The 24,387-nt window shown below is 44.8% G+C and overlaps 2 protein-coding genes and 1 non-coding gene across 7 annotated transcripts in view; 1 reads left to right on the top strand and 2 right to left on the bottom strand.

Annotated features, from left to right (window-relative positions):
- The window catches only part of RBPMS (RNA binding protein, mRNA processing factor), a 153,393-nt gene extending 136,026 nt beyond the window's left edge, over positions 1-17,367 (top strand). For all 3 annotated transcript variants that reach the window (XM_039846454.1, XM_039846450.1, XM_039846452.1), the window contains 3 exons: positions 1,722-1,791; positions 8,051-8,154; positions 15,880-17,367. In XM_039846454.1, coding sequence (XP_039702388.1) covers positions 1,722-1,791; positions 8,051-8,096 — 116 coding nt within the window. In that variant the 3' untranslated portion in view covers positions 8,097-8,154; positions 15,880-17,367. The remainder of the gene's footprint in view (positions 1-1,721; positions 1,792-8,050; positions 8,155-15,879) is intronic.
- Positions 2,294-24,387, bottom strand: part of GTF2E2 (general transcription factor IIE subunit 2) — an 80,813-nt gene continuing 58,719 nt past the window's right edge. Inside the window, exon 9 of one of the 3 annotated variants that reach the window (XM_039846445.1) lies at positions 2,294-7,299. The gene's annotated coding sequence lies outside the window, so the exon portion shown is untranslated. Of the gene's footprint in view, positions 7,300-11,782; positions 14,053-15,412; positions 15,606-24,387 lie in introns of those variants that run through there. The other 2 variants (XM_039846446.1, XM_039846447.1) reach the window with 2 other exon arrangements.
- LOC120589121 (small nucleolar RNA SNORA52) lies at positions 9,991-10,124 on the bottom strand. The gene has a single exon (XR_005649389.1). It is a non-coding gene; the product is annotated as a small nucleolar RNA SNORA52 (small nucleolar RNA).

The raw sequence follows: 24,387 nt of genomic DNA, 5'->3' as shown, positions 1-24,387 counted from the left end.
CCCTTCTGCCCCTCCCCCTTCCCGTCCTCTGTCTTCTCCCTTCCAGTCCTCCTGCCTCTCACATTTCCCCTATTTCTCTCTTTCATCCTATATACACCCCTAAATTCCCAGAGTAACATGTTTTTCAGCCTACCTCCATGCAGAGTTTCTGGTCCCTCATCCCCTTAATTGCTATGTGTACTGAAAACAAGGAGCTTCGGTGCCTGCTGGTGGCTCCGGGGAATACAGCTTTGCCCCCTTACAATACAGGGGCCCCACTTGAGCTGGTAATCTGACTTGTAGTAAATCTGTTATGCCCCCCCACCCCCCGCCACAGTCTCTAGCACTTGGCCCAAAGGGTTCCCCGAGATGAGGTGTAGGGCAGGAAGCGCAGAAGGCATCCATGGTCCTTTTAAGCCCCTTTTTCCCAAGTATGCGAGACCAGGTACCTCTACCTCAGGTTTGGGGAGTCGCCCAGTGCGGCCCCTCACCCTGCAGTAGCATCCAGAGAGGAAGTAACCACTGTGTGGAGGCCGTGGGGCAGAAGGAAAATCCAAGGACTCCTTTGTGGAGACCAGAGCAAAAGGCTGGGTATACTATGTGGGTCTTTCTAGGACCCACTCCTAGACAGCCAGTTTTAGAATCAAGTCAGGAGAGCTAGTAAGCCTGAGCCCAGTGGGCCCTGTGACCACAAGAAGTGTCATTCAGAATACCCAGGCCTCAGCTGACTTCTCCACTTGTAATATCAGGTAAGATGAGGTCTTATCAACCCCGAGTCCCTGGGTTCTGCAGAGTTGCCTCGCAGGCCTCAGGACCCCTGTACTTCCATTTCAACCAGAATGCTGCTTCATCTGTTTATGCTTTGAAGATATGAAAAGGATGCCACATGGAGAAGTTTCTACTGCAAAATATATTTTATTAAACCACAGTCATAGATTTGTCAGGGCAAAATTCCTCCCAGCATCATATCTAAGAACATTTTCAGGTCAATTTGGGTCAGACCCAAGTCAGAGTGACCTGCCACCCCCCTGAAGGGGCATCCAGCTCTCTTTTATGCAGCTTCCCCTCTGGTGCAATTTGCACTCCCTCCCCCACTCCTAGCGGTGCTCCCTGGGTTGCTCATCGGGTGCTAGGAAGCCTGTCCCTCAATGTGAGCAGAGGAGCCGCAGTCAACAATCTCTTGCCTCTGTCCAAAGGCTCAGGAGCAAAGTGGATGTTGCCAGCAGAGGGACATTTGTTAAAGCCGAAGCGCACTGGCCCTTTTGTTTGTGTTTTCACATTCTCCTTAGTACAGACCTGGGAACAATCTGCCAGGTGGACAAAGCATCACTCAATCCATTTGTGTTTGGGCCTGGCCTTCCACTTTGTAAAATTAATGGAAGAGATGGGGCTGCAGGCCCCTCCGCAGAGTGAGCAGAGGGCAGAGTGTACCCGACACCCTACAGTGCCCAGAAGCCAGAACCCCTTTTCTAAAAAAATAGGAACAGAATCTCAAGTCCTGGCCAGACCAGACCGCTGGCCTACACGGTCACGAGCTGCTCCTTCCTTACCAAAGCAGATCCATGTCTCCACTTGCTTAGAAAACCGTTAAGCAGCCTTTCCCGTGTGGGGGAGACTTGCTCACAGGCAAGTGTGAGTGGGCATCGAGAAAGGGGATGGCAGCCCAGCAGGATGCTCTATGAGGAATGAGAACATCAGATGGGAGCCCTGGTTCACAGCCTTGTCCCCATGTGTCTTTCCAGATGCGCTGGCTCCCTCCCTCCGAGGCTACTTCTCAGGGCTGGAAGTCCCGTCAGTTCTGCTGAATACTACGTAAGTACTTGGTTTTAATAACAACTGTGTCCAGTGCATAGACGAACCTGGGACACAGCAGACGTTCAGTGCACAGGCAGCGCTCATCCCGTCTGGGCACCCACACCTTCCTTTGTCTGTAGTTACACTCACTTGGCAGTGCATCTCTTCCAAGAGATTTTAACCTGGAGTTGAGGGAGAAGTGAGGAATGCTATTCTAACTTGAAAAACTGAATCCCAGCCTTCCCACTTGATGAATCAGCAGTTAACGCTCATTTCTATAGGGCAGCTGTCAGGGAATTTTATTAGATAATTGGAGTTCTGCTGCTGCCAGCACCAAAGAAAAACCTTCCTCAAGTTACAGGCAGGCATAAGTCATCTATAATTTACATAGTAGTTTATTATGGGAGTCTTAGAGATTTATCAGAATTAACTTTCCTGCATGCACATATGCATATTACAACTTTGGATAATGTTCGTAAAATTTCCTGGGGCCGAGAGACCCAAGAAAGAGGCTGACAACTCCACCAAGACATAGAGAATTTATTAAGGGAACTTACACAAGGTACATCTTGGGCAACAGCAAGACCACGTGGACGTGCTCTGTGCTGCAGGCCAGAGCGGACACTAAAGAGTTACACAGAACAGTGCAGGATAAGTGGGGTGCTGGTGTGTGACTGGCCTCAGAGAAGGGACATACACCTTACAGCTCTTGCCTGGGGCCTGTTCCGGGAACCAGCTCCCTGGGGGGCAGCGGGGAGGGGTCGACCAGACACTCTCTGAGGGGACGTACGGGAAGCAGTCTCTATTCTGGCCCGGATCTGGCTTGTGGGTGAGCAGCGGTCAAGTCACAGAACGAACACTCCTCCACAGATAAGTTCAAATCTTTATAAAATATCTCGTGTTCGTACTGACGGCAGACGCTGTGCTGTCTCCAACTGGCTTCCTTAAAGTTTCTTCAGGGAAACGATATCCTAAATTGGCACCTTGGTGTCATTTTATCTTAGGCCTAACTTTGCTTCAAAGAACTACCAAATGAATTTTTTTCCTATAAATGAAGAATTTCTATAAAATTCCAAATGCTGTCTTTAGTTCAATATCTTGACTGCATTTTTGTTAAGTACAAAGCACTATTACTTTAATTTGGTGTGAATTTAGGGAGTCTGCCCTAAAGTCTTTCAGATGGTAGAGTTCTACAGTCAGCCATCTCTATTTACATGATTCCTTCACAAAACAAGAAGAAAAATGAGAATACGGAGGAGGTAGATCTTAATCCATTCAGAAATGCGAAAGAGGTCACGGAATTATGTACCTGGACCTAATGCTGACACAACAGTCATAGTCCTTTTCTTGGAAAGCATCTATTCTAAGACAAAAATACTTCCAAATTAAACTAATGCTCTTCGTCCACCATTAATACTGAATCCCACGTGCCTTTGTTAGATCACTTGAGGCCGTCGAGATTCTTTTGAGGAGGTACTGTGCAGGGAAAAAGTGGCCTCCGGTTGACAGGTTCAACTTAAATGTTTCAGACCACTCACTGGAAATACAATGGAGAAGTGGTGGATGCTGGAGCAGGCCTTATTCGGGTTGGCACCCTGTCCGTGAGGAGGAAGGAGAGCACTGGATAGGATTCGCAGAGTTCTGGGATTTATTTTTCACAGGCGTGGTCAGCAATGTCAAATACTTTAGGACAATTGAGTAAGATAAGAGAATTCCTTGAAATTTGGCAGTTTCGGTAGGCAAAGTGTGGTGGTAGCGCAGGGCCACCACCGTGTACATATAGGCCAAAGGGAAGACATGATCATTAAGCCAAAAAGATCCTGTGCTTCATTTGTATCAGGCTCACTTAAGTTTTTGCGAACTGTCCTTCCTCACTGACCCACTCACCGAAGTCTAGAGGTGGTGGTGGAGGGCTAGCAGTTGCCCACTTTGTGAGTACAGCTTACAAAGCACTGTAGAATCTGCATAAAGATGTAATGTCTCCTGTGGCTGCACTGTTTGTTCTGGGACAGAGTCCTTCCTTGGGGTCTAGAGAGTGGAGGAGGGAAGGTGGCTGGGAAAGAGGACAGATAACTGTGCTTGTTCTCACTGCAGTTGGGGCTGAGACTCTAGCTTCCCATCCTGCCTGAAGTCAGATCAGTCCAGTGTGGACTCACTGTTCAGACTCTTCTAGGCCCCTGGGTCAAGTCTCTTCCAAGAGAGCTCTTACGCAGGCTATGTAATCTCAGGGAAATGTAAGCTAGAATTAAAAATTGTGATGCTGATGAAATCCTAGAAACATTTTACAGCAAAGCAAGTATCTCAGGCCAAATGAAGGGTAGGTGCCAACTACTGGCATCGCTGGCCCACATGGCCTTTCTTCCCCCATGGAAAGATGGCACCAGAATAGAAGAGCAAGAGTGACATCTGGTATCAGACATAATGACCTGTACGCAGACTGGCTGCCACTTCTTATGTATGTAGCATCAGGATGGTGTCCTTCCGACTCCTGAGGAGTCCAGGGCCTGCTCTCAGAGGTCCTTCAAAGGTCTTTAATTTACCCACTTCCTACTTCTAAAGGGTAATCAGTGACTAGGCTAGAAGAGTAAATAAGCTCCTCATTCTTTAAATAAACACATTACATGTCTTGCTATGTGCTAGAAATAAAACTTGAGGAGCTTAAATTCTAATGATCAAGAGCGTGGACACATTTTTAAGAGAAAGGAGAGAGGGACTGCTCAAGATGCTCCAAGGTGAGCCTGCTGTGGGGAGAGCTCCCAGGTCAGGTGTGGGTATGTGTCGACCAGCATGAGCAGCGTAAGTACTACTGTCAGAGCGGTAGGTGTTATTGTTCAGCATCTTCCCTGATGGATGGTGTTTAGTTGGGCTACAAGTTATGTCTGTTGCATCACTAGTTTTGCTAATGGCCCAGCCCTGTGGCAGAGAACCCCAGAATATATGGTAACGACTGAAAATGATTAATTTCTCAGGACTGTTGAGAAAGCATGAGCAAATTTTCAGTCACTCCTTCCAGGGAATGAGTTACACAGCTTTCCTTGTTGGGTACCCAAATGTAGTTAAATCCAAAAAAGGGGGCAGGGGAGAAGAGTTAGGAGTTGGGGTGGATGTGGGTGTTAAGAACTCATGAGAATTCCCTGGCCATGGGCCAAGACCACAGCATAGAAATGGTAAGCGCATTAGTTATACCCTCCCCAATTAGAGAAGAACATGGCAAGAGATAAGACCAAAATCTGAACTGCTTATTCCTTATATTTAGTTTTGGGAGAAATGGCCTAGTTTCTTTGGCTGTGAGCATAGGGGCCTTGGAATGGAGCTGTCATCAGGAAAGTCCTAGGTGCTGGATGTCAAGGCAGAACTTGAAGCTTAGCAGAGCAGGAAAGGTACTGGGTCTTCTTGCAGGCCCAGACAGCTGCTGTGGCTCCTGCAGTCTCCCCTGCCTCCTCTCAAGAAGAGACCCAGGTGCCAGGGTCTCACACTGCAGTGTGCCCAGAAGCCAGAGTGGTACTTGTGACTGATGTGACGTTCCCCTTTCTTCTATTAACCAAGGTCTCCATGTCACACTTAAGTTCATTAACACAATAAATATTCGGTGAACATCTACAGTGTATAAGGTACCGTTCTGGGTGCTGAGGATAAAACGGTGAACAAAAGCAGACAAAATCCTTGCCTTCATGGAGCTGACATTCTATAATGGGGAGAAGACGGGTAATAACATACTAAAAATAAACTTAATAGGGAGATGGTGAGAAATGCTAAGGGAAAAAAGGAAAGTAACAGGGTCAATGTCATGGGTTGGCAGGCACAGGAGAGCAGAGCAGGCAGGGTCAGCCTGACACCACTTGAACAGAGACCCAAAGCTTTCCCAGACTTATAAGGGGCTCCTTTTTCAGAACAGACCAAACTTTATTCAAGTTTAGAGAATAATTTGACTTCAGTAATCCTCTTCTTCTTGCCTCCCCCTTTTGCTAAATCAAAGTAAATGAGTTCGAAATGCAGCAGGCGTAAGCCAGGTGAGACTTTACAGTGTTGACAGAGAATACTACCCAGGCAGCCTGTGCAGCTTAGCCCTGCATGCTGATCAGCCCTTCCCTGAGAGGCTTCTCCATATTCCCAGCAAGGAGCCATGGCCCTAGTTCTGATTCCCAGAAGCCCTGAGGCCTGTTATGCTTCCCGTGTGAATTATAAAGTAGGGTCAGGCCTGAAACCTTGCCCCCTTGGGGCCCCAGGGATGGGGGTGGGTACCCCTTCCAGCCACTGCTGAGTCCTCCAGGCTTTGTAAATTAAAACATCTCTGCTAACCACACAAGCACTAATTGAGCTCATCTCAACCGCAGTCAAAGCTCTGATCCCAGCCATTGTTTTCTGTAAGTCTGGCTGGGAAATCTGCAACCCCCAAGCACAGGCACCAGGAGAGCTGCCTGCCTGGTCCTTGAAAGTTCAAAGAGGGCAGCCACGTGTTGAGACCAGGACACTGTCTCAGAGGAGCTGCAGAGCAGTCACAGGTCAGGGCCATCCACAGGAGCCTCTGCCCCGACCCTCCACTTCCGCTATCCGTCTCACCAGGCCAACAATGGAAATTGAGACTTGTGTGCTCACTGTAACGTAAAACGTGAACACATCTGAACCTCCCTCCAGTGTTTTATGTTCTTGGGTAGTCACCTTCCCGGGTCTCTGTAGACTCAGTCCATGCATTCTCTGCCCACCAGGTGAGCACCGTTGTGTGGACAAGGTGTTGTTGATGTAGAAAATGCGCAAAGAGCAGCTTGGTGATAAAGCCCCATACTCCGAGACCAAGTGACAGATAGGGTCCCTGGACTCTTAATTCATCAGTCCTGAGTCATACCAAGAGGAAATCTTTAGCTTTTCTTAAAGGACAGGCATCCTACAAACACAGCCTTGGTGGAGCGTGCTCAGGTCTGTGGCTGACTCTGCCGCTACAGCGCCTCCACCTCCGCGTCAGGTAGGCGTTCCCTCCCTCCTTCCCTCCAGTGCTCTTGGCAAGCTTGGAGAGGATGAGAGAAGTTGGGTGAGCTTTTAAGTTTTTGTTTGCAAAGATGAATGTTTTCCTGTCCTGAAATAACCCCACTATTACCAGGAAACTAGAATCACATCAACTTGTCTTTTAATGTTTTTATGGTGAAAATCTAGGGAAAACATTTTTTTCTTAATTGAGAAGAGAGATGTCCTAGGAAGGCCATCTTTCCTTCAGCCTCACCCAGAATCCCCAAGGTGGGTTTCAGCTGAATCCCCGAGGGTCACGGGACCTCCTGTGCCCACAAACCTGCGAGACCCTTACAGGATCCAGGGTTTGCCGCTGTCCATCGTGCACTCCTGCTCACGAAGCCCTGCGTGCGAAGAACAGCCTCCTGTCTACAGGAAGGAGAGCATTGCTGACCGAGGCTGAAAATCTGAGAAATATTAGTGGGGAATGGGGGGGAATTAGTGTCCAGTGCTGGAATTCAGGCTTCCTTCCTTGACACCAGAAATTCTCATGAAAACCAGCTGGCTCAGAGGCAGCCGCTATGCCTGCAGGAAGAACAGTAAAGATTTATTATTTGCTAGGCCTCTGCACCTTCCTATTCCAGAATTCTCAGGCCCTAAGGAATAGTAGGATATGTTCACAAATGTTTCTTTTTGGTTTTTGTTTTCCAGTAGGTGCTTGGACCAAAGTTTTGCTCAGTGGTGTACATGACACCTCAGGGTTCTACAGAATTGTTTTTATGGCCTCGGGCTGACCAAAGCTGTGGTCTGAGGCAGGCCCTGGAGTTGGCGAGGTTTTGGGCTCTTCCTCTCTGTGGGGGACCTCGGGTCCCATGCCTTTCCTCGGGAGGGCTGCGGACAGTCTTGAGGTTCCAGCCCATAGGAAAGGCAGCCTCCGGGTGCTGGCCTTCTGCCCCCAGGTGATTTTCACCCTCTGTTCTTGACACCCCCCATCAGGCATTTTCCAGATGCCTCCGCTCAGGCCTCGGGGAGCCACACTCCACTGCCTGGTACCTTCCTCCCTGGCCCCTGAAAGCCTCCCTCACTTGTTCCACCACATCTCAAGCTGGCTGTCCTGGCGGTGGGCTTTTCATGCCACTGATCCAACTTCATGCTCAAGTAGTGCTTGTCCTCCACTCAGCAGTGGAGGCCTTCGGTCCCTTTGCCTTTGACGCTCAGCTCTTTGCCCTCAAAACAGGTTGTTCTTAAAAGCCTAGGGAACCATAGCAAGAGGCCAGTCCACGGGTGGATTACTGCACAGTTAATGGTTTTAATAGGTGATCTTTTTCCATCCCAGGTTCCAGGTGTGTGATGGTGGCTGCAATCTGTCTTGTGGGTATTAACACAATCTTCAATGGTGGCTACTGGTCTTGAGCTATTCTACAAAACTGGAGCATGCTGGTGAGTTCCAAAGTCAGAGGCTGAACAGGCCCTCTGGGGCAGCATTGTGTCCTGGGGCAGAGCATGTTGGGACCATCACCCAGGCCCCAGGGGGTGGGGCTCATCAGTCTGGGTGTTACTACCTCTCCTGGTGATCCTGTCAGCCACCAGGTTGGGACATGCTGGGGAGCTCGGGGTCGAGGCTGGCTTTCATGGCCTGCTTAAGGAATGTCGTCGCAGGATAGCAACTGAGAGTTTTGCATCCCAGTACATGGTCCTCAGCACAGCCTTCCTAGGTTGGGCTGACACTTAGATAAGGCCATTAACACCTGCTTACCCAGTATCATCATCAATGAGATACCCCGCCCAAGGGAATTTACAAATAAATGAAGCCTTTCCTTTAAGCCCTTAAGTGCGTATATTCTTCCTGTCTTACTAATCCAATTATACTGAATATTATGTAGCCCTTTCTTGAGGACACAGGGACATTTTTATGAGCCTCTTCATAAATAGGGCATCTCTGAGTTTTATAGGGTTCTCACCGAATTCCTCCAGACTGCTGGGCTTTTCTAATAGGTGATGACTTTGGTCATCTGTCTCCTTTTCAGTCAATACCAGCTGTCACTTCTCTGTTTCTAGCAGTAAGAATAGTCTTAAAACAAGAATATAGCATTCCCAGAGGTGACCTGTCTGCCATACCCCACTTGTAGGGGTTTCCAGTCTCTTTGGAAAGCTTGATCTAGAACCGCAGGAATGCCAGGGGCAGGCTGACAGCGGTTATCTCAGCCCAAATAAGGTGGCAAATTTCATCCTTATGAGGGGCCTCTAAAGAGAAGATGAAGTCAGAAAAAGGGCAAGATTCCTGCTAAGGACAGAGAACCAGGCAGTTCTGGCCAAGGAAGTCATTACCACATTTTTGAGGCTTAAGTAATTTCATGTTCAGAATAGTATCATTTGGTGCCTGTGCAGAAGTACACACATTCGGGGTGCGCTGGGTTCTGCAGCCTGCCTCCCCTGCCTGGGCCGGAAGCCAGCAACCTGCACTCGAAGTCTTTGTTCCCACTGACATCTTTCTCGTACACTAACCAAACCTATCAACAGGTAAACATTTTCCGCATCACATATGGCAGTCATTATCTATCCCACTAATTCTCCAGCTACCTAATTTCCTTGTCAGAGTTCTTAACAATACCCATGATATTCTTACTGATGTTATCACTTAGTAAAACTTTCTTAAAAAACAAGATTTTGTTGTCCCTCCCCATCCCACCCCACCCCCCCACCGGGGTAATTTAAAGACTAATTAAAAGCCAGCCATAGAAGTTTTTGGAAGCAAGTTAGAATAATGATTTTTTTAAGTGCAGTAAATGGACCCAAACATCCATCAGTAATTCAGGGTGTGAGCAGACAAGCGCAGTCAGGAAGCAGCAGCAGCTGGCACGTGGTGACTTCATGTAGATGACATTCATGTGACGAGGGGCAAAAAAGAAGTGGGGAAGGAGAGCTGAGGCTTGGTCCTGGGTGGGCAAAAGTCAAGTTGCAGATGTTCCAAGTAGTGGAGGTGGGTGGCCAGCACACACTGGATGAGGAGGAGAGTGTCTTAGATGTGTTTTAAGGTCAGGCTCACTGCTTCCTGGGCCATCCACGGGTTACACGGATGAGTTTGGCGGAGGCTTTCTTCTTCCCAAATCTGAAGTCAGACACTGCTTATGGCCTGCCCTTGGAGGGCAGAGAGAGGCATAGACTGCGAGGAGAGAGGATCTCTGGCCAAAGGTGGGAGCTGGAACCCATGCATGGATGGCTTGGGCAGCCGTACTAGTTACTGTGGCAGGGGATGTGTCTTTATTTTTCCCTCCCCAGTGTCTAGAAGCGCCCTGATGCAAGCCCACTAAAGCTGTGCTCACTGCTCAGGGTGAGGCTTCTAAGGTGCTCTGGTCCACAAGCGAAACCTGGGAGGCCACAGGCTGACCAGCAGGGATTAGGATGAACCGTGGGGATGTGTCTTTAGAACAGGGCAGTTTCTAGCTACAGGATATGGTTTCCCCTGGAGACTCTATAGACTGTGAACCTTTTTAAATGTTAACTAGTCTTCATACAAATATCAGCATTTACTTTTTAAAAAATCAAGCAGACAGGTATAAAATGAAAACTAAACCACTCTTATTTAAAACCTTTTGTCATATGTCCCATATTTATTGGAAATTAGGTGGAGGGGGAACAGTCCTTATCTGACTTTTGGTAAAAATGACTAAATGTTAGGGAAACCTTGGGGAAAAAACATTAGTGAATAGATCACGTACAGAGGGTCCCTGACATGATGATTTGACTTTATGATGGTGTGAAAGTGATATGCATTCAGTAGAAACCTTACTTCAAATTTTGAATGTCGATCTCTTCCTGGGCTAGTGATGCAATCAATACTCTCTTGTGATGCTGGGCAGCAAACCGCAGTTTTGTCAGCCTCACAACCACAAAGGTAAACAACCAATACTCCACAGGGTACCGTGTTGCCAGCATTTCCTGGATATCGTGTTTTGTGTTTCCATGTCAACTGCATGACAGTCAACACTTTAACTTTTTAATTTTTCAACGACAGTTGACATACAGTATTAGTTTCAGGTGTACAACAGATTAGACATTTATATAACTTACAAGGAGATCACCCTGACAAGTCTGGAACCCATCTGACACTGTACAGTTATTTGATTATATTCCCCAAGCTGTACTTCACATCCCCATGACTATTTTATAACTGCCCATCTGTACTCCTTAATCCCTTCACCCAACATCCTTCCCATCTGGCAACCATCAAAATGTTCTCGTATCTGAGTCTGTTTTGGTCATTTTGATTTTTAGATTTCACATATAAGTGAAATCATATGGTAGTTATCTTTCTCTGACTTACTTAGTATACTATCTTCTAGGTCTATCCATGTTGTCGCAAATGGCAAGATTTCATTCTTTTTTTTATGGCCGAGTCGTGTTCCATTGTATATGTGTACAACATCGTCTTTATCCAGCTGTGTACTGTTGGGCACTTAGGTTGCTTCCATATATCTTGGCTATTGTAAATAATGCTGCAGTGAACATACAAGTGCAAATATCTTTTCGAATTAGTGTTTTGGATTTCTTCGGATAAATACCCAGGAAGTGAGATTGCTGGGTCATATGGTAATGTTTTGAGGCACCTCCATACTGTTTTCCACAGCTGGCTGCACCAATCTGCAATCCTACCAACAGTGTACAAAGGTTCCTCTTTCTCCACATCTTCTCCAGTACTTGATCTATTAATGACAGCCATGTTGACAGGTGTGGGGTGATATCTCATTGTGATTTTAATTTGCGTATCCCTGATGATTAATGAACATCTTTTCATGTCTATTGACTATCTGTATGTCCTCTTTGGAGCAATGTCTATTAAGGTCCTCTGCCCATTTTTAAATCGTTTTTATTTTTGGTGTTAAGCTGTATCATTGGCAAATATCTTCTTCCATTCAGTATGCTGTCTTTTCATTTTGTTGGTTTCCTTCACTGTGCAGAAACTTCTTAGTTCGATGTACCCCCATCTGTTTACTTTTTTCTTTTGTTTCTCTTGCCCAAGGACACATATCCAAAAAAATATTGCTAAGAGATGTCAGTTTACTGTCTGTTTTCTTCTAGCAATTTTATAGTTTCAGGTTTTACATTTAAGTCTTTAATCCACTTTAGTATAAAACAAGCTTTGTGTCAGGTAATTGTGCTCAACTGTAGGCTAATATAAATGTTCTGAGCACGTTTAAGATAAGCTAGGCTAAGCTATGGTGTTTGGTATTAAATGCATTTTCAACTTAATATTTTCAACTTATGATGGGGTTATACCCATCATCAGTAGAGAAGCATCTGTATATGTAGATGAACTGAGGGGCAAGAGAGGAAGAATTTTCTTATTGGGAGAAAAAGCTTACAAGTCACTTGGACAGATTCTAACTTACCAACGGGAAAGTTGAGTTGAGTCAGGGCAAAGCTGCCACTCCCAGGTCTCGGCACTGCCCCCACCCCCCGCAGTCAGCAAGCACCTTTACCCTACATCCAGCTGTCTCCAAGCTCTGGTCTTTCTGATCAAGGGCAACTGAAATGAAATGTTTTAGAACTGTAGAATGTTCTTTAAGATATCAGGAGACTTTCTCCGTTGTCTTCAAATTTGGAGATTTGTGGTTACCTCAGACAAGATTTTAAACATGTGTTTTCTTCCCTTGTTTATCCCATCACATGCATGTCGCAGCTGATCCTCTTTCAGGAAAGGTTCTCTGAGGAGAGTCTGCTCTCTAAACAGAGCCTGACCCTCTCCCCCCATGGTGCTCTGTGTTCTCAGATGTCTTTGCATTCTGTTTAAAATGTCCTTGTTAATACATTCCAAGGTTTGAACTCCATTCCTAGCTAAACCCCTTCCTTGTTTACAGGGACTGAAATAGCCACATTTTGACCTTCTGTTCAGTCTGAGAACATCTATGGCAATGTGGACGCATTCTTTTCCCATGTGAGAATTACATTTACACAGCAGTTATGGAAAAGCTCAGGAAATTATCGACTCCCATCCCCCTCCTTCTCTCCTCCCATATTTTTTATTTCAGATAAAACTTGCTAATCAGCCAGAATTAACCGGGACCCCTCCCCCCACCCTTTCTTCCTGCTCAGGGCACCACTGGGCAAGTATGCAGAGCCCAACATGAGTCTCTAGGCATAGTCTCCTGGCTCTCAGCCTAAGGCATTATCAAGACTAGGAGACCACATCCCTTTAACACCCCATCATTCCTGTTTGATTTGACCTGTAGTCCCAAGTGTCTGAATTTTTGCTATATGCAAGTGACTATATCTGGGATGGAAGAAGGAGGAAATAGTCTTAAGGAAGAAAATAAGCCAAGATGATCCTTGTGAAAGCTAAACAAGTGGTTTGGACAGTGAGAGCTCCTAGACGAGAGTTTGTTGGAGAAAGCCCTGCAGGCAGGAGATCAGGGAAGGCTGGAGAAAGACAGTAGGGTTTGTATATGATGAGGGAGACTGGAAGGGAAGGAGGAAGTGAGAATGTGACTAAGCTTTTAGGGGCCTTGAGGGATATGTTAGGGATTTGGGTCTTGGGGAGGCAGTGGAGAGATGGGGGTGGGGGGAGGATGTTAGGAATCATTGTCATCTAGATGCCCAAGGCAAAATAGACAAGGAGTCAAATCAGAAACACACACCAGGAGAGTCAAACCTGTGAGGACGGTGTCAGGAAGTAACAATGATCTGAGAGAGCAGAGCTGTGTCAGGGATGAAGCATGAGGGGCCAGGCGTAGGGACAAAGATACCAGGGCAGAGGGGTCAGGAGCTGTGTTATAAGGCAAGGCGAATTTAGACACGTTGCCTTTGAAGTCATGGCAGAAATATCCAGGGGACAGCTGATCGGACGAATTGTCCAGGAAGTGGCTACGGAACCAGAAAAAGGCCAGGACTAGCGACATGCATTTGCCCAACGATGGTTGTGAGCTCTCCAGAGAAGCAAGCAGAAGTAGACCAATCAGGCCCCTATCAGACACAGCCAAGGGCTGGAGGAGATGGCAGGGACTTCGTCCATCCTAGAGCAGTGGGGCCCAGCCCCGGGGAAGGAGAGGTCACATGTGGCCGATGTTTTTTTGCCTGCTCATTCAGTCTCTTCTCACAGTCCCTGAAAACAGTGTGGCAATTTGGTTTCAGGCCGTTGGTCTTGAAGCCTGGTCACCACATTCAGTTTCGGCTGTTTCCCAAGACGGCCCTCTCCAAGTCCGTGCTCTGTCAGAAGCCATCGGCAGCGTGCGGGCCCCTTAGGTTCCCAGAGTCCAAGGGCTGCCAAGTACCATCCCCTCTGAATTGTTCCAAAGTACGAACAGCCATAGAGTGAGTGACTGTTTCCTCAGAAACAGTTTCCTGGAATTAAAACACACAGCTTGAGCTGCTGGCAAATGGTCAAGTTTGGAATGATGTGGAACATGTCATTCCAGGCCTGGCAAGACAAGAATGTAGGTGAAAGAAACTGGCCTTGTATCCAGTTCCTCTAAGTTGGTTTCCCTTCTCTGTTGATATATGGTGACTGGGGTAGAAGGGGCAGCGCCTCTTCACACTTGAGGGTTTTTTGGCTGTTAAAGGACAGAGAGGCATTTGTGGGATGCGAGGTAGACCAGAAGGTTGCGAGTTCATTGGGAAGTTGGCTAGTATGCCTGAAAGGTAATGCCTGGTCTCAAAGGGATTCCTACTCCATGGAAGGATGTCCCAAGCCTGGGCACTCTCACTCCTGCCATCTACCCAGGGCTGCTCCATGCTACACACACCTGGATTGTGGCATCCCAGTGCTCCATCCCCTGTCAGGTACAAATCAGTGAAGAAGAAGAAGAAATGTAGCTTTCAAGAGCGGGTCCTTCTGATGGTCCTGCTAAGCAACACAGGATATGTGACTTACACCAGAGATGGGGTGTGAACAGGCTTGGGCCACATCTGGCATCTGGTGAGTTGGGGGTTGGTTGATCATTCTATTGTGCTGGGCATCAGGGGAGGCAAAGGAGTCAGAAAATGAGATTTTCTGAAGGTGTTCACTTACGCTGTTTCAGAGAATTCTGCTGAGAAAGGGAGAGCAGGCAAGAGGTGGGGTTAAGGGGCCACTGAGATTCTGTATGGGTGCCAGGATTAATAGTTGCAACAAGCTAAAAAGACAGGTGTTAGAGATAAGGTTTTAGAGGTCCAGATCCCTTCTCTTGAAAGCTAGACCCTGATTTCTTCCTGCAATCTATAGGTATGTGGTAATAATAATTATATTAGGTCTTCTGACTTGTGGCCCATTATTATTTCTGCCAATTTGTGCTGTCATCTACGAACTAGACTATGACAAGATTTACTGGGTCACAGTCCAGATACAGCTGGTACTGTATAGATCTGATTTGGATAGGAGTATTTAGTAAAATCATTCAATTACCTATTTGCAAAAAACTATTTGCGAGTTTACCTAAATCTGTTTCTAATTTAAAGATTTACTGCTAAATTATACATTTTCCTAAGTAAGTTTAAGGATAATTATGTGGGTTATCAGTAATGACGCTATTTTCTTTGTAGCCTCCTCCCACTCCCAAATAAGTACTCCCCTGTACGAAATTCTAGTATATGCTGATTTACTTTGCATGTACCTTTTCTACAGCCACAAATTTACATGAGTCTGACATGTTAGTAAGATGATAGCAAGAAAAACAAATGACTTGGGAGTTGGAAAGAGAATAAAATAAATGACAGAATACTAGTAGAGGTTTCACAATGCAGTCTTTAACACAGGTAAGTAAATCCAGAGATAAAGGAGACGTACTTAAGAAAATCGTAGGACTCTGCCAGCAGCAGTCAGAAAGTCTCAATGATTGAAGGGCCTTTTTTCTGCCACAAAGCAAGAAAAATATGAGCATTTCTTTGCAACTTCAGGGGAAGAAGGTCTTGAAAAGTTTCTAGTAAGAGATAAATAGAAATTAAACATGTCCTCCCTATGTATCTAAGGTGAGACCATTCATACTCTTGTGGTCTTTATCTGGTGAGTCAATAAATATAACCCATGGTGATATACACATATACTTTCATAGGGAATCACCCATGAATTTTCCCAGGGGAGTTTCTAAGCCATGAATTCTATCAACAGGTGTCCCCAAACAGCCCCATCACTAGGAGGAAGTACTGCACATGCCTGTGAGATCTGCTTTCTTTACACATTTCTTTCTGTTTCAGGCTTGAAAAAACCTTGCCCAGTTTTGAGCCCTTCAAGACTTTGCCACAGCCTCTATCACACATCTGTTTTTCTTGAAGAAAAAAATAAAAATGTTTTACTCTTTTACACTGTATAATTGTAAGAAATAGTGTTATTTGTGAATGCATGGTCTGACATTTCTGTACAGTTTGGAGATATTTTCAAATGAAACAAAAAAGATGTCAACAATAAAATCAAGAATGAGTATTTTTATACCAAACATTTAAGTATGACAGGATGGATGATCTTACACTGGGTTGGATAACAATTTTTGTGCTTGACTTTTGAATGCTTGTAATTAAAAATATCTATTTTTTTCCTTTAAAATAAGCTGCATGTTCGAGGCATGTTTTTAAATATTTCCAGAATCGTATTGTGAATGTATAGAAATCTGTGCCTGGCTTGAGTCCAGGGTGAATTAGAAACATAGTGTTAGATGTTAGAAACAGAACTGTGCCGTCTGCAGTACTAGGTGTAGGATCTTTGCAAGACAATCAAAAGCCTCCATGGTGGCATGCTCACAGCTGGGCAAAGAAGCCTTTCCTTGGTACGAATTCCTGATCAGTGTGCCCTTAGAAAGCTTCGGCACACTTCACAGGTGACTATAAAACTGTGTGACCCACAGATGCATAACCCCAAGTGCAGAGTCTGTCTCACTGAGAAGGGGAAACCCTAGCTTGGGAGGCCCGTGCTGCCTCAAGAGGGAGCTGTCTTTGCCCAACCTGTGTGGCTGCAGTGGGCAGCTCATAGCTCCCAAGGGATTCTGCAAAACATCAGCTGAGCTGAGTCTTGGCAGCACCATGCCAAATAAGCCATTTACAACTTTATCTTGAATCCGATGTGCTCACTGGGACACTACTTACCGCACCAGCCCAGAGATGGTGCAACCAGTGGGTGTGTGGGATGACTACTGCTCAGCTTGCTTCAACACTTCTCCAAAACCAAAGTCAGTCTTGTATCATAAGCTGACACATTTCTAGAGTCTGTGACAGCTCAGTCTCTCCCCCTTGTAGAAGAGCCATGTATAAAAATATACTGACCTAAGAATTTTCAAGTGCTGATATAGCTAAACATCACAATCTTCCTTATTGATCTGCTCACGTTATAAAGGCTTGCTTTAATGATCATATGGTTTGTTTCAGGGTTTTTGTCATTACTTTCCATTAGAAATTATGATGTCAAGAAGCTTTTAAAGGTCATCACCAAAAAAAAAAAAAAGACAAAAAGAGCAGAGACAGAGGGGCTCTTACCCTCATGTAGATGAGGCAAAGAGCACTTACAGCAGCATGGGGACAGCTGTGTTCAAGCCCTGCTCACAGCTTCAGCACCGCCTGGCTCTTGGTGAGACATCTGTACTCTTGTTTCTAAGGAAAACAAACCACTTCTACAGTCTATTATGCTTTTATAAACTGTTTAAAGGTACTTTTCTATTGTCATTTTTAAAAATAAACTGCTTATCCCTGCTGTCACACCACTGCTTGGCAAATTTCTTTTTGCAATATCAACCGAGTACAAACTACACTGCAAACGAGGGACGGGCATATTTTCTCATTTTCAGGCCTTGACAAGGCTAAGCATTAGCCCTTGAGCTAAGGACAGAGAAACTAAAGGAAGAAACAGCTCGGAGAGCCAGAGAATAACCTCTACAAATGCTCTACTGTGGGTACTTGGGTGAGTGACACTGATATCTCAGGCCTCTGGGCTCCTACTAGAGCCTTCCTGACCCAACAGGGGAATCTCATGGCAGAGTCGCATTCCTCTTTCTTGATGTTGTTTACTGCACTCAGCTGACTCCACATTCACCTCAGCCTGCAAAGCTTTAGCTAGATTATCTGAAATTTATAGTCATTTATGGTTTCCTGCTAACTTAAAAAAATATATAATTGATAGCCAAGATGATACAAATGTTTACACTCTAACCCAGGGGTTCCCAACTGCAGACTGGTCTCTGGCCTGTTAGAAACTAGGCATAGCAGGAGGTGAGCAGCAGGTCATGGAGTGAAGCTTCATCTGTATTTGCAGCCACTTCCCAGCACTAGCATCATCACCTCAGCTCCACCTCAGATCCGTCAGGCATTAGATTCTCGCAGGAGCACTAGTTCCTGGTGCCAAAAAGGTTGGGGACCAGTGCTCTAACCAATCCTTCTTCTCCCAAAAGGGAGGAGGGGCAAGGGGAACCACAGTGCTCAATTCCAGTAATAGCCATAACCACTAGTCACTATTAGTTTTGTTGGGCCCTGACATAACTGGTTCTGTGGCTGGGATCTCATGTCCCTTTTGCAGAGGAGACCACCACTAAAAGCAGGTCCCCATCTTGGCCTTCCAATACCCTGGAGCCCAAATATAATAGTAGAAAACCTAAGTGAGGCTTTCTGCAACCTTGCCCAGGCTTTGAAGGCCACACTCAGCATGGCTCCAGGACAGGCTTGATCACGCGGCTTTGCCTTCAGCCCATCTGAGCCCTTCCATCTCAGAGGCACCAGAGGTTGGCCAGACAGCCTAGGATTGAGGGCACTCCCCTGAAGGCGATTTACTGCCCCTCCCGCCTGCTTTGGGCCACTCCCATTACAGTCATTGCCTCAACAGTCACTTCCATATACTTTTTCACAAGGGACTTAGGGATAAATAAATGAGTGCCCCAATAATCACCATGCCGATGGTCATTTGTGACAAGTCTGGATGGTATATATATATGAACTCCAAATATCTGACCACTCAGTTGAACATCACAGCCTCACTACAGTCTGAAAAACTGCCTTTTCTCACACACTACTGTGCAGGATGAAGTGTCTTGGAATAGGGAACTTGGGATAAGAAAAGGCAAGTCTGTTCTCTTGCTTATTCCAGGTATAATGCCCCAGTTTGTAGGCTCCCAAAAGATGGTAACTAAGCCTTCATTTTGTTTCATTACCAAGTGAACCCTCCATCGGGAGGGGAAGATGTGCCACTTGTAAACACAAGACTAAGGTAGCTATACTATAAAACTGGCATCTAAAATTAAATACTATGCCTTCCACCTCTAACAAAATTGCAAATTAAAGGAATTTGGAAAAGAACCTTAAAACTTACAAAATGAAAGTTATAATTCCAATTAATCCCATCTAGGCTTTGAATTCACTGGAGCCAGAGTTTGCATACATGCTGGACCTACTTTAATGGAACCAAACTGCAATTATTAGAGTCCTCATCTCTGAGGTTCCCCGAACCCCAGAATCCATGGCACCTTTGGGTCCTGAGTTGTGTGGCATAATGAACACTCCTGAGAATGAAGGAGGCAAAGCTAACATCTGAATTCTATTATCTCAATATGAAAGCATTCTTGGTGTCTGTGTCAGGGTGATAGAGGAGTCAACTATTTCTGAGTGCTCTGAGTAAGGCATGCTTAGTGCCAGGAATATGTGTACATTTCCTACTGTATTCCATATCACTGGAAAAGAGCATTCCAACCCATGGTTGCTCTTACTCTTCAACTCTTAATCTATCACCTTGTCACGATATCAAACAATTTTATAACATTCTTAGAAAACAAAAGAATATGTTACTAGTGATGTTTTATCTGAAATATCGAACCTCAAAACACCTACAATGTGAAAACCATATGCAATTAGCTAATTGATTACTGAACCCCAAATGAGAAAATTTACAAACTCCCATGGTAAAGCTCCCATCTGCCAATGCTGCAGAACATCCTAGATGGTACTAAAATAGTATTAACTTTTCCCTAAACAGATGTGACTCTGTAATGATCCCAAGATCCCAATGATGCCCATATGCCATGAAAATTCTTCCTCATTTTATCCTCTTTTCACAGCACTCTAGTGACACCCATAGGTTCTACTTGACCAGTGCCTCCAACCACACCGATTCCTGCTTTCTAAGGCGGGGGGTGGGGGTCGGAGAAGGCTCTGTTCCTACAAACCATAACACACTATGCCCGTAAATAAAGACACCAGTGAGGCCCTTCCATAATCCGTTGCTCACACACATCTCTTGCTTAGAATTCAAGTGAAACCCTGACCATGATAATTAACACTAAATTAAAACTTATTTAGGCCAGATGCTTAAATTCAATCCAAACTTATCTTGTGAGCAAAAAGACATGCCTAAATGGAATAAGAAAGGATACTCAAGTTAAAATATTAACCTGAACAAAAGAGCACATTTCCCCTAAAACTAGAATAAAGATCTTGGGTATGAGGGGCTCAGCAAAAAGGTCAAATTCTTACAACGTCAAGTGCAAAATAAACCTGCTTTTGGGTTTTCTGAAGCAGGACCTGCCAAATCCAGGCTATGGTTTACTCAGTTCTCTCTTGTTGGTACCCTTCTGTGATTTCACTTATTTAAAAAATTTTAAAGGTTAAGTTTGCATTGAATAAAGTATGACCCATGCAAAATTCTGGGTGGCTGAAATTCACTGGGTTCTCACAGGGTCTTGAAACCATAAGGTTTGAGTCACAGGAATATGTCAGCCCAACTCCAAACCAGGAGAACTGGACTAGTTCTATGGGCCTAACTGTCCAGCCTTGCCACTCTGCTGGGGAGCACCAGCCACATCTCTAATGGAAATCTTTCTATGAAGGAAAATGTGCCTTGGTTTTTTTTTTTTTTAACTATGGCGAGAAGGAAGGTCAAAAACACAATGCCAGAGCCTAGCCTGGTCTAGCTCTGTTTCCAAAGTGTGCTTATTCCACGCAACACACACACAACAATTGGGGCAGGTAATCCAAGGTCCAGATGGTCTGAGAAGTGGTTCTACAGGTCCCTGGACCTCCACCAGCCATCTACTTCCCACAGAACATCTATTGGTTTCTCAGGACAAGCCCACAAAATAAATGTACACTGGGAAAAGATGAACTGTCCTACCTGAAGCCCCGAAGACAGCAATACATTGATGACAGGTCATTCCTGCTGTCTCCAGAAACAGTACTGCAGCCTTGCCACGGGGCAACAGTGCTGGTCCTGGCTTGTTAAGAACAGTCAATAAAACCTTAGGAAACCCAAAATCTTCTTTTCCACAAATGAATCATTTGCAAGTAAAAACGGTGGTCAGAAGAAAGAGGGGCCACTGAGTTTCATCTATGCCTCAGGAAATTATCAGCTGCTAAGAACTGAGAATTCTGAAATCCAGCCGCCCTACTGCCAAATTCAGAATATGTTTTTTCTACCAGTGATTTCGAACAGCTCACGGAAGTAATCAAAGCCTGTATATCCACAGTGCCCACCCTACAAACACTGGCACAGAAATAACAGGACGGCTCTGCACTGCCTTTTCGCTACAGCTCTGCTCTACAGGTATCAGGTGTTCCTCTGTCCCGTGAGTCACACCATCATTCTGCCATGCTTATAAGATGTGACAGCAGCAACCAAAGATTCATTTTTTACACTTGGTCTAGCTCAACTACATTTCTCTTAGCTGTCCCCCTTTAAAAGCCTTCAATGACTGATGAATTATAGATCAAAACACACTATAGACTAATCTCTTAAAGCATCCAGCCATGCCCATTCCCACTTCTAAATGGCCAGCAGATCAGGGCAGAGGCAAGAACATGACTGTAACTTTAATTTTAATATGGTGGATATGTTTTTAGACACCCAGAAGAACTGGTAAAAGACTCCTTTCTTTTTATTACAACCTTCGAACACAACTGGGCTATCACAATTTCCCACAAAGACCACATCCTTCCCCACATGTCACCGGATGATCCAATCCCAGTACCTTAATATGGGGTATATGGAGGAATCTATTCCATGTAGTAAGCAAAGGAGACTTAACACAAGAAAATGTAAGTGAATGAAGTAAAGCTATGGAATTTGCGATTGTGACAATTTAGCAAAACATTTCATTTCTCTAAATCTTAATTTCTTCATTTATGAAATGAGTTTAGACTAGATAACGGAAATCTACTATAAGGCCAGTTTACAAAGTACTGATGAGCACAGGTTTAGCTAGAAACCACTAGTAATACACGACTGGCAGTAAAACATCTTATCTTAGAACCTGTGATAGAGGCCTTGCTGTCTGTCTCCTTGCAAAACAAAATGAAGTATATGAGATGTCCAAAATGCATTTCCAGACCTGACCAACAAGATAGATGGTGACAGGTAATATCTCCAAGATAACAACCTAGGTTGTTTCTGGTTTTATTCTCCCTCACAAGAACAACGACTATTCACGGACGAGACACCAGTGAGAATTCCAGAACTTAAGAATGAGGCTGAAGCACGCCCCATAAGCCACGGAGACCAAGACAGACCACATCAGAAGGGTAAAAACAGCAGCTACACACTGATCGCACTGCCCCTCCCCCAAGCTGGCACAGCATCATGCCGAGTGGTCTTCCCTGAGTCTACAGTTCCTTCTCCAGTGGGAAAAGAGAGCCCAGGGCAGACATCCAGCTGCCCCAGCATTGTGAGTTACTTTTTAGGAGCCCGCTTCTTGTCTTACCCCATGGGGAGTGCAGGAAATTGACCATTGGAAATCTGACTGTGGCAGAGAAGGGGAGAGGAGGAGCAACAACTAGCACCAAGTTCTTGATTTCATACCTGCAGAGCCCAAGCACTCGTGTACCACATAAGGACGGTTCAGTCAATGATGGAACACAGAGATGGTGGTCCCATAGGTTATAATGGAGCTGGGAAATTCCCATCACCTAGTGATGTCATAGCCATCGTAATGTCGTAACACAATACCTTCTGACATTTGTGGTGATGCTGGTGTAAACAAACCTGATGCGCTGCCAGTCATATAAAAGTATAGCACATACAACTACAGTTGTAGGCTATACCACTAGGTTTGTGTAAGTACATTATTATGTTTGCACAACAATGAAATTGCCTAATGATGTTTTTCTCAGACAGTATCCCCATCATTAAGCAGCTCATGTCTGTAGTTAACACCAAAGAACTGCTTTGCTCATCTGCAGAAATAAGTAGGTTGCACTGTCTGAGCAAGGAACTTAATAGGGTACAGGTCTGCATGATTTGGGTCCTCGAACTAAGAGATTGGCCAGCCCTGGAGCCTGGTCTTCCCTTGCCCGAGGCAAGTGGGGCGGTGGGGTGGGGCTGACTCTAGCCCCATCCACTGCTGAATGAGGTTCCCAGCCCCACTTAACCAGAAAAGTCCTGGCCAGAACACCTGGAAAGTTACATAGCCCACAATGCTCAGGCACAGAGTCTGGCAGGAAAAACTATTAAGTCTGCAGAGAAAATCCAGTGTCCCTGTTCAGCCAGAGAATTTAGGGCACAAGTCAGCCTGAGTCAAGATCACAGAGAGCCTTACCGGCCCTGAAGCTGGTTCTCTCACTGATCAGGGCAGGAAGCTAATTCAAAGCATCACCAATTTAAGATATTTTATGTAAGCCTCATGGTAACCATAGGGGAAAAACCTGAAGTAATCACACAAATGATAAAGAAGTCAAAGCATACGGATACCACAAGATATCAAAATACAAAAAAAAAAGACTGCAGGATATGAAACAAGGAACAATCGATCTATAAAATAGCCAGAAAACAATAACAGCAACAGTAAATCCTTACCTATTAATAATTAAACATAAATTAAATTCTTCAATCAAAATGCAAAAAAAATATGTCTGAATGAATAAAAAACAAGATCCAAATGCCTACGTGAGACTTACTTTAGCCTTAACAACACACACAGACTGAGAGTGAAGGAATGGAAACAGATACTTCATGCAAATGGTATCCAAAGAAAGCAGGGGTAGCTATACTTAGAAAAATAAACTTTAAACTAAAAATGTTAAAAAGGGACAAAGAAGACCATTATATAGTGAAAAGTAAATCCATCATGATGTTATGACAACTATAAATATTTATGTACCCAATGTCAGAGCACCCAAATATGTAAAAAACAGAGCTAAAAGGAGAAATAAACAGCAATACAAAACAACAGTTGGGGACTTTAACACCCCAACCTCAACAATAGCTAGATCAGAGAATCAACAAGGAAACAGTGAATTTCAACAACACTACAGAGCAAACTGACCTAACAGAACATTCTATCTGATAACAGCAGAATACACATTCTTTTCAAGCACACACGGAACATTTTCTAAGATAAACCACATGTTAGGCCACAAAAACAAGTCTTAGCAAATTCAAGAAGACTGAAATCATACCAAGTATCTTCTCCGAGCACAATGGTATGAAAATAGAAATCAATAACAGGAGAAAAACTAGAAAATTCACAAATACATGGAAATTAAACAACGCTCTCCTGTACAACTTATGGATTAAAGAAAATATTAAAGGAGAAATAAAAAGTATCTTGAGAAAAATGAAAATGGAAAGAATATATCAAAACTTATGGGATATAGCAAAAGCAACTTTAAGAGGAAAGTTCATAGCAATAAACACATACACAAGAAACAAGAAAGATGTCAAACAACTTAACTCTATGTCTTAAGGAACTAGAAAAAGAACAAACTGAATCCAAAGTTAGCGGAAGGAAAGAAAGAATAAAGACCAAG

The sequence above is a fragment of the Pteropus medius genome, unplaced genomic scaffold (assembly GCF_902729225.1).
Source record: "Pteropus medius unplaced genomic scaffold, Ma_sr-lr_union100, whole genome shotgun sequence".
NCBI classification, from domain to species: domain Eukaryota; kingdom Metazoa; phylum Chordata; class Mammalia; order Chiroptera; family Pteropodidae; genus Pteropus; species Pteropus medius.
The sequence above is the reverse complement of the archived record's forward strand: the minus strand, read 5'-3'. Positions and strand labels throughout refer to the sequence as shown.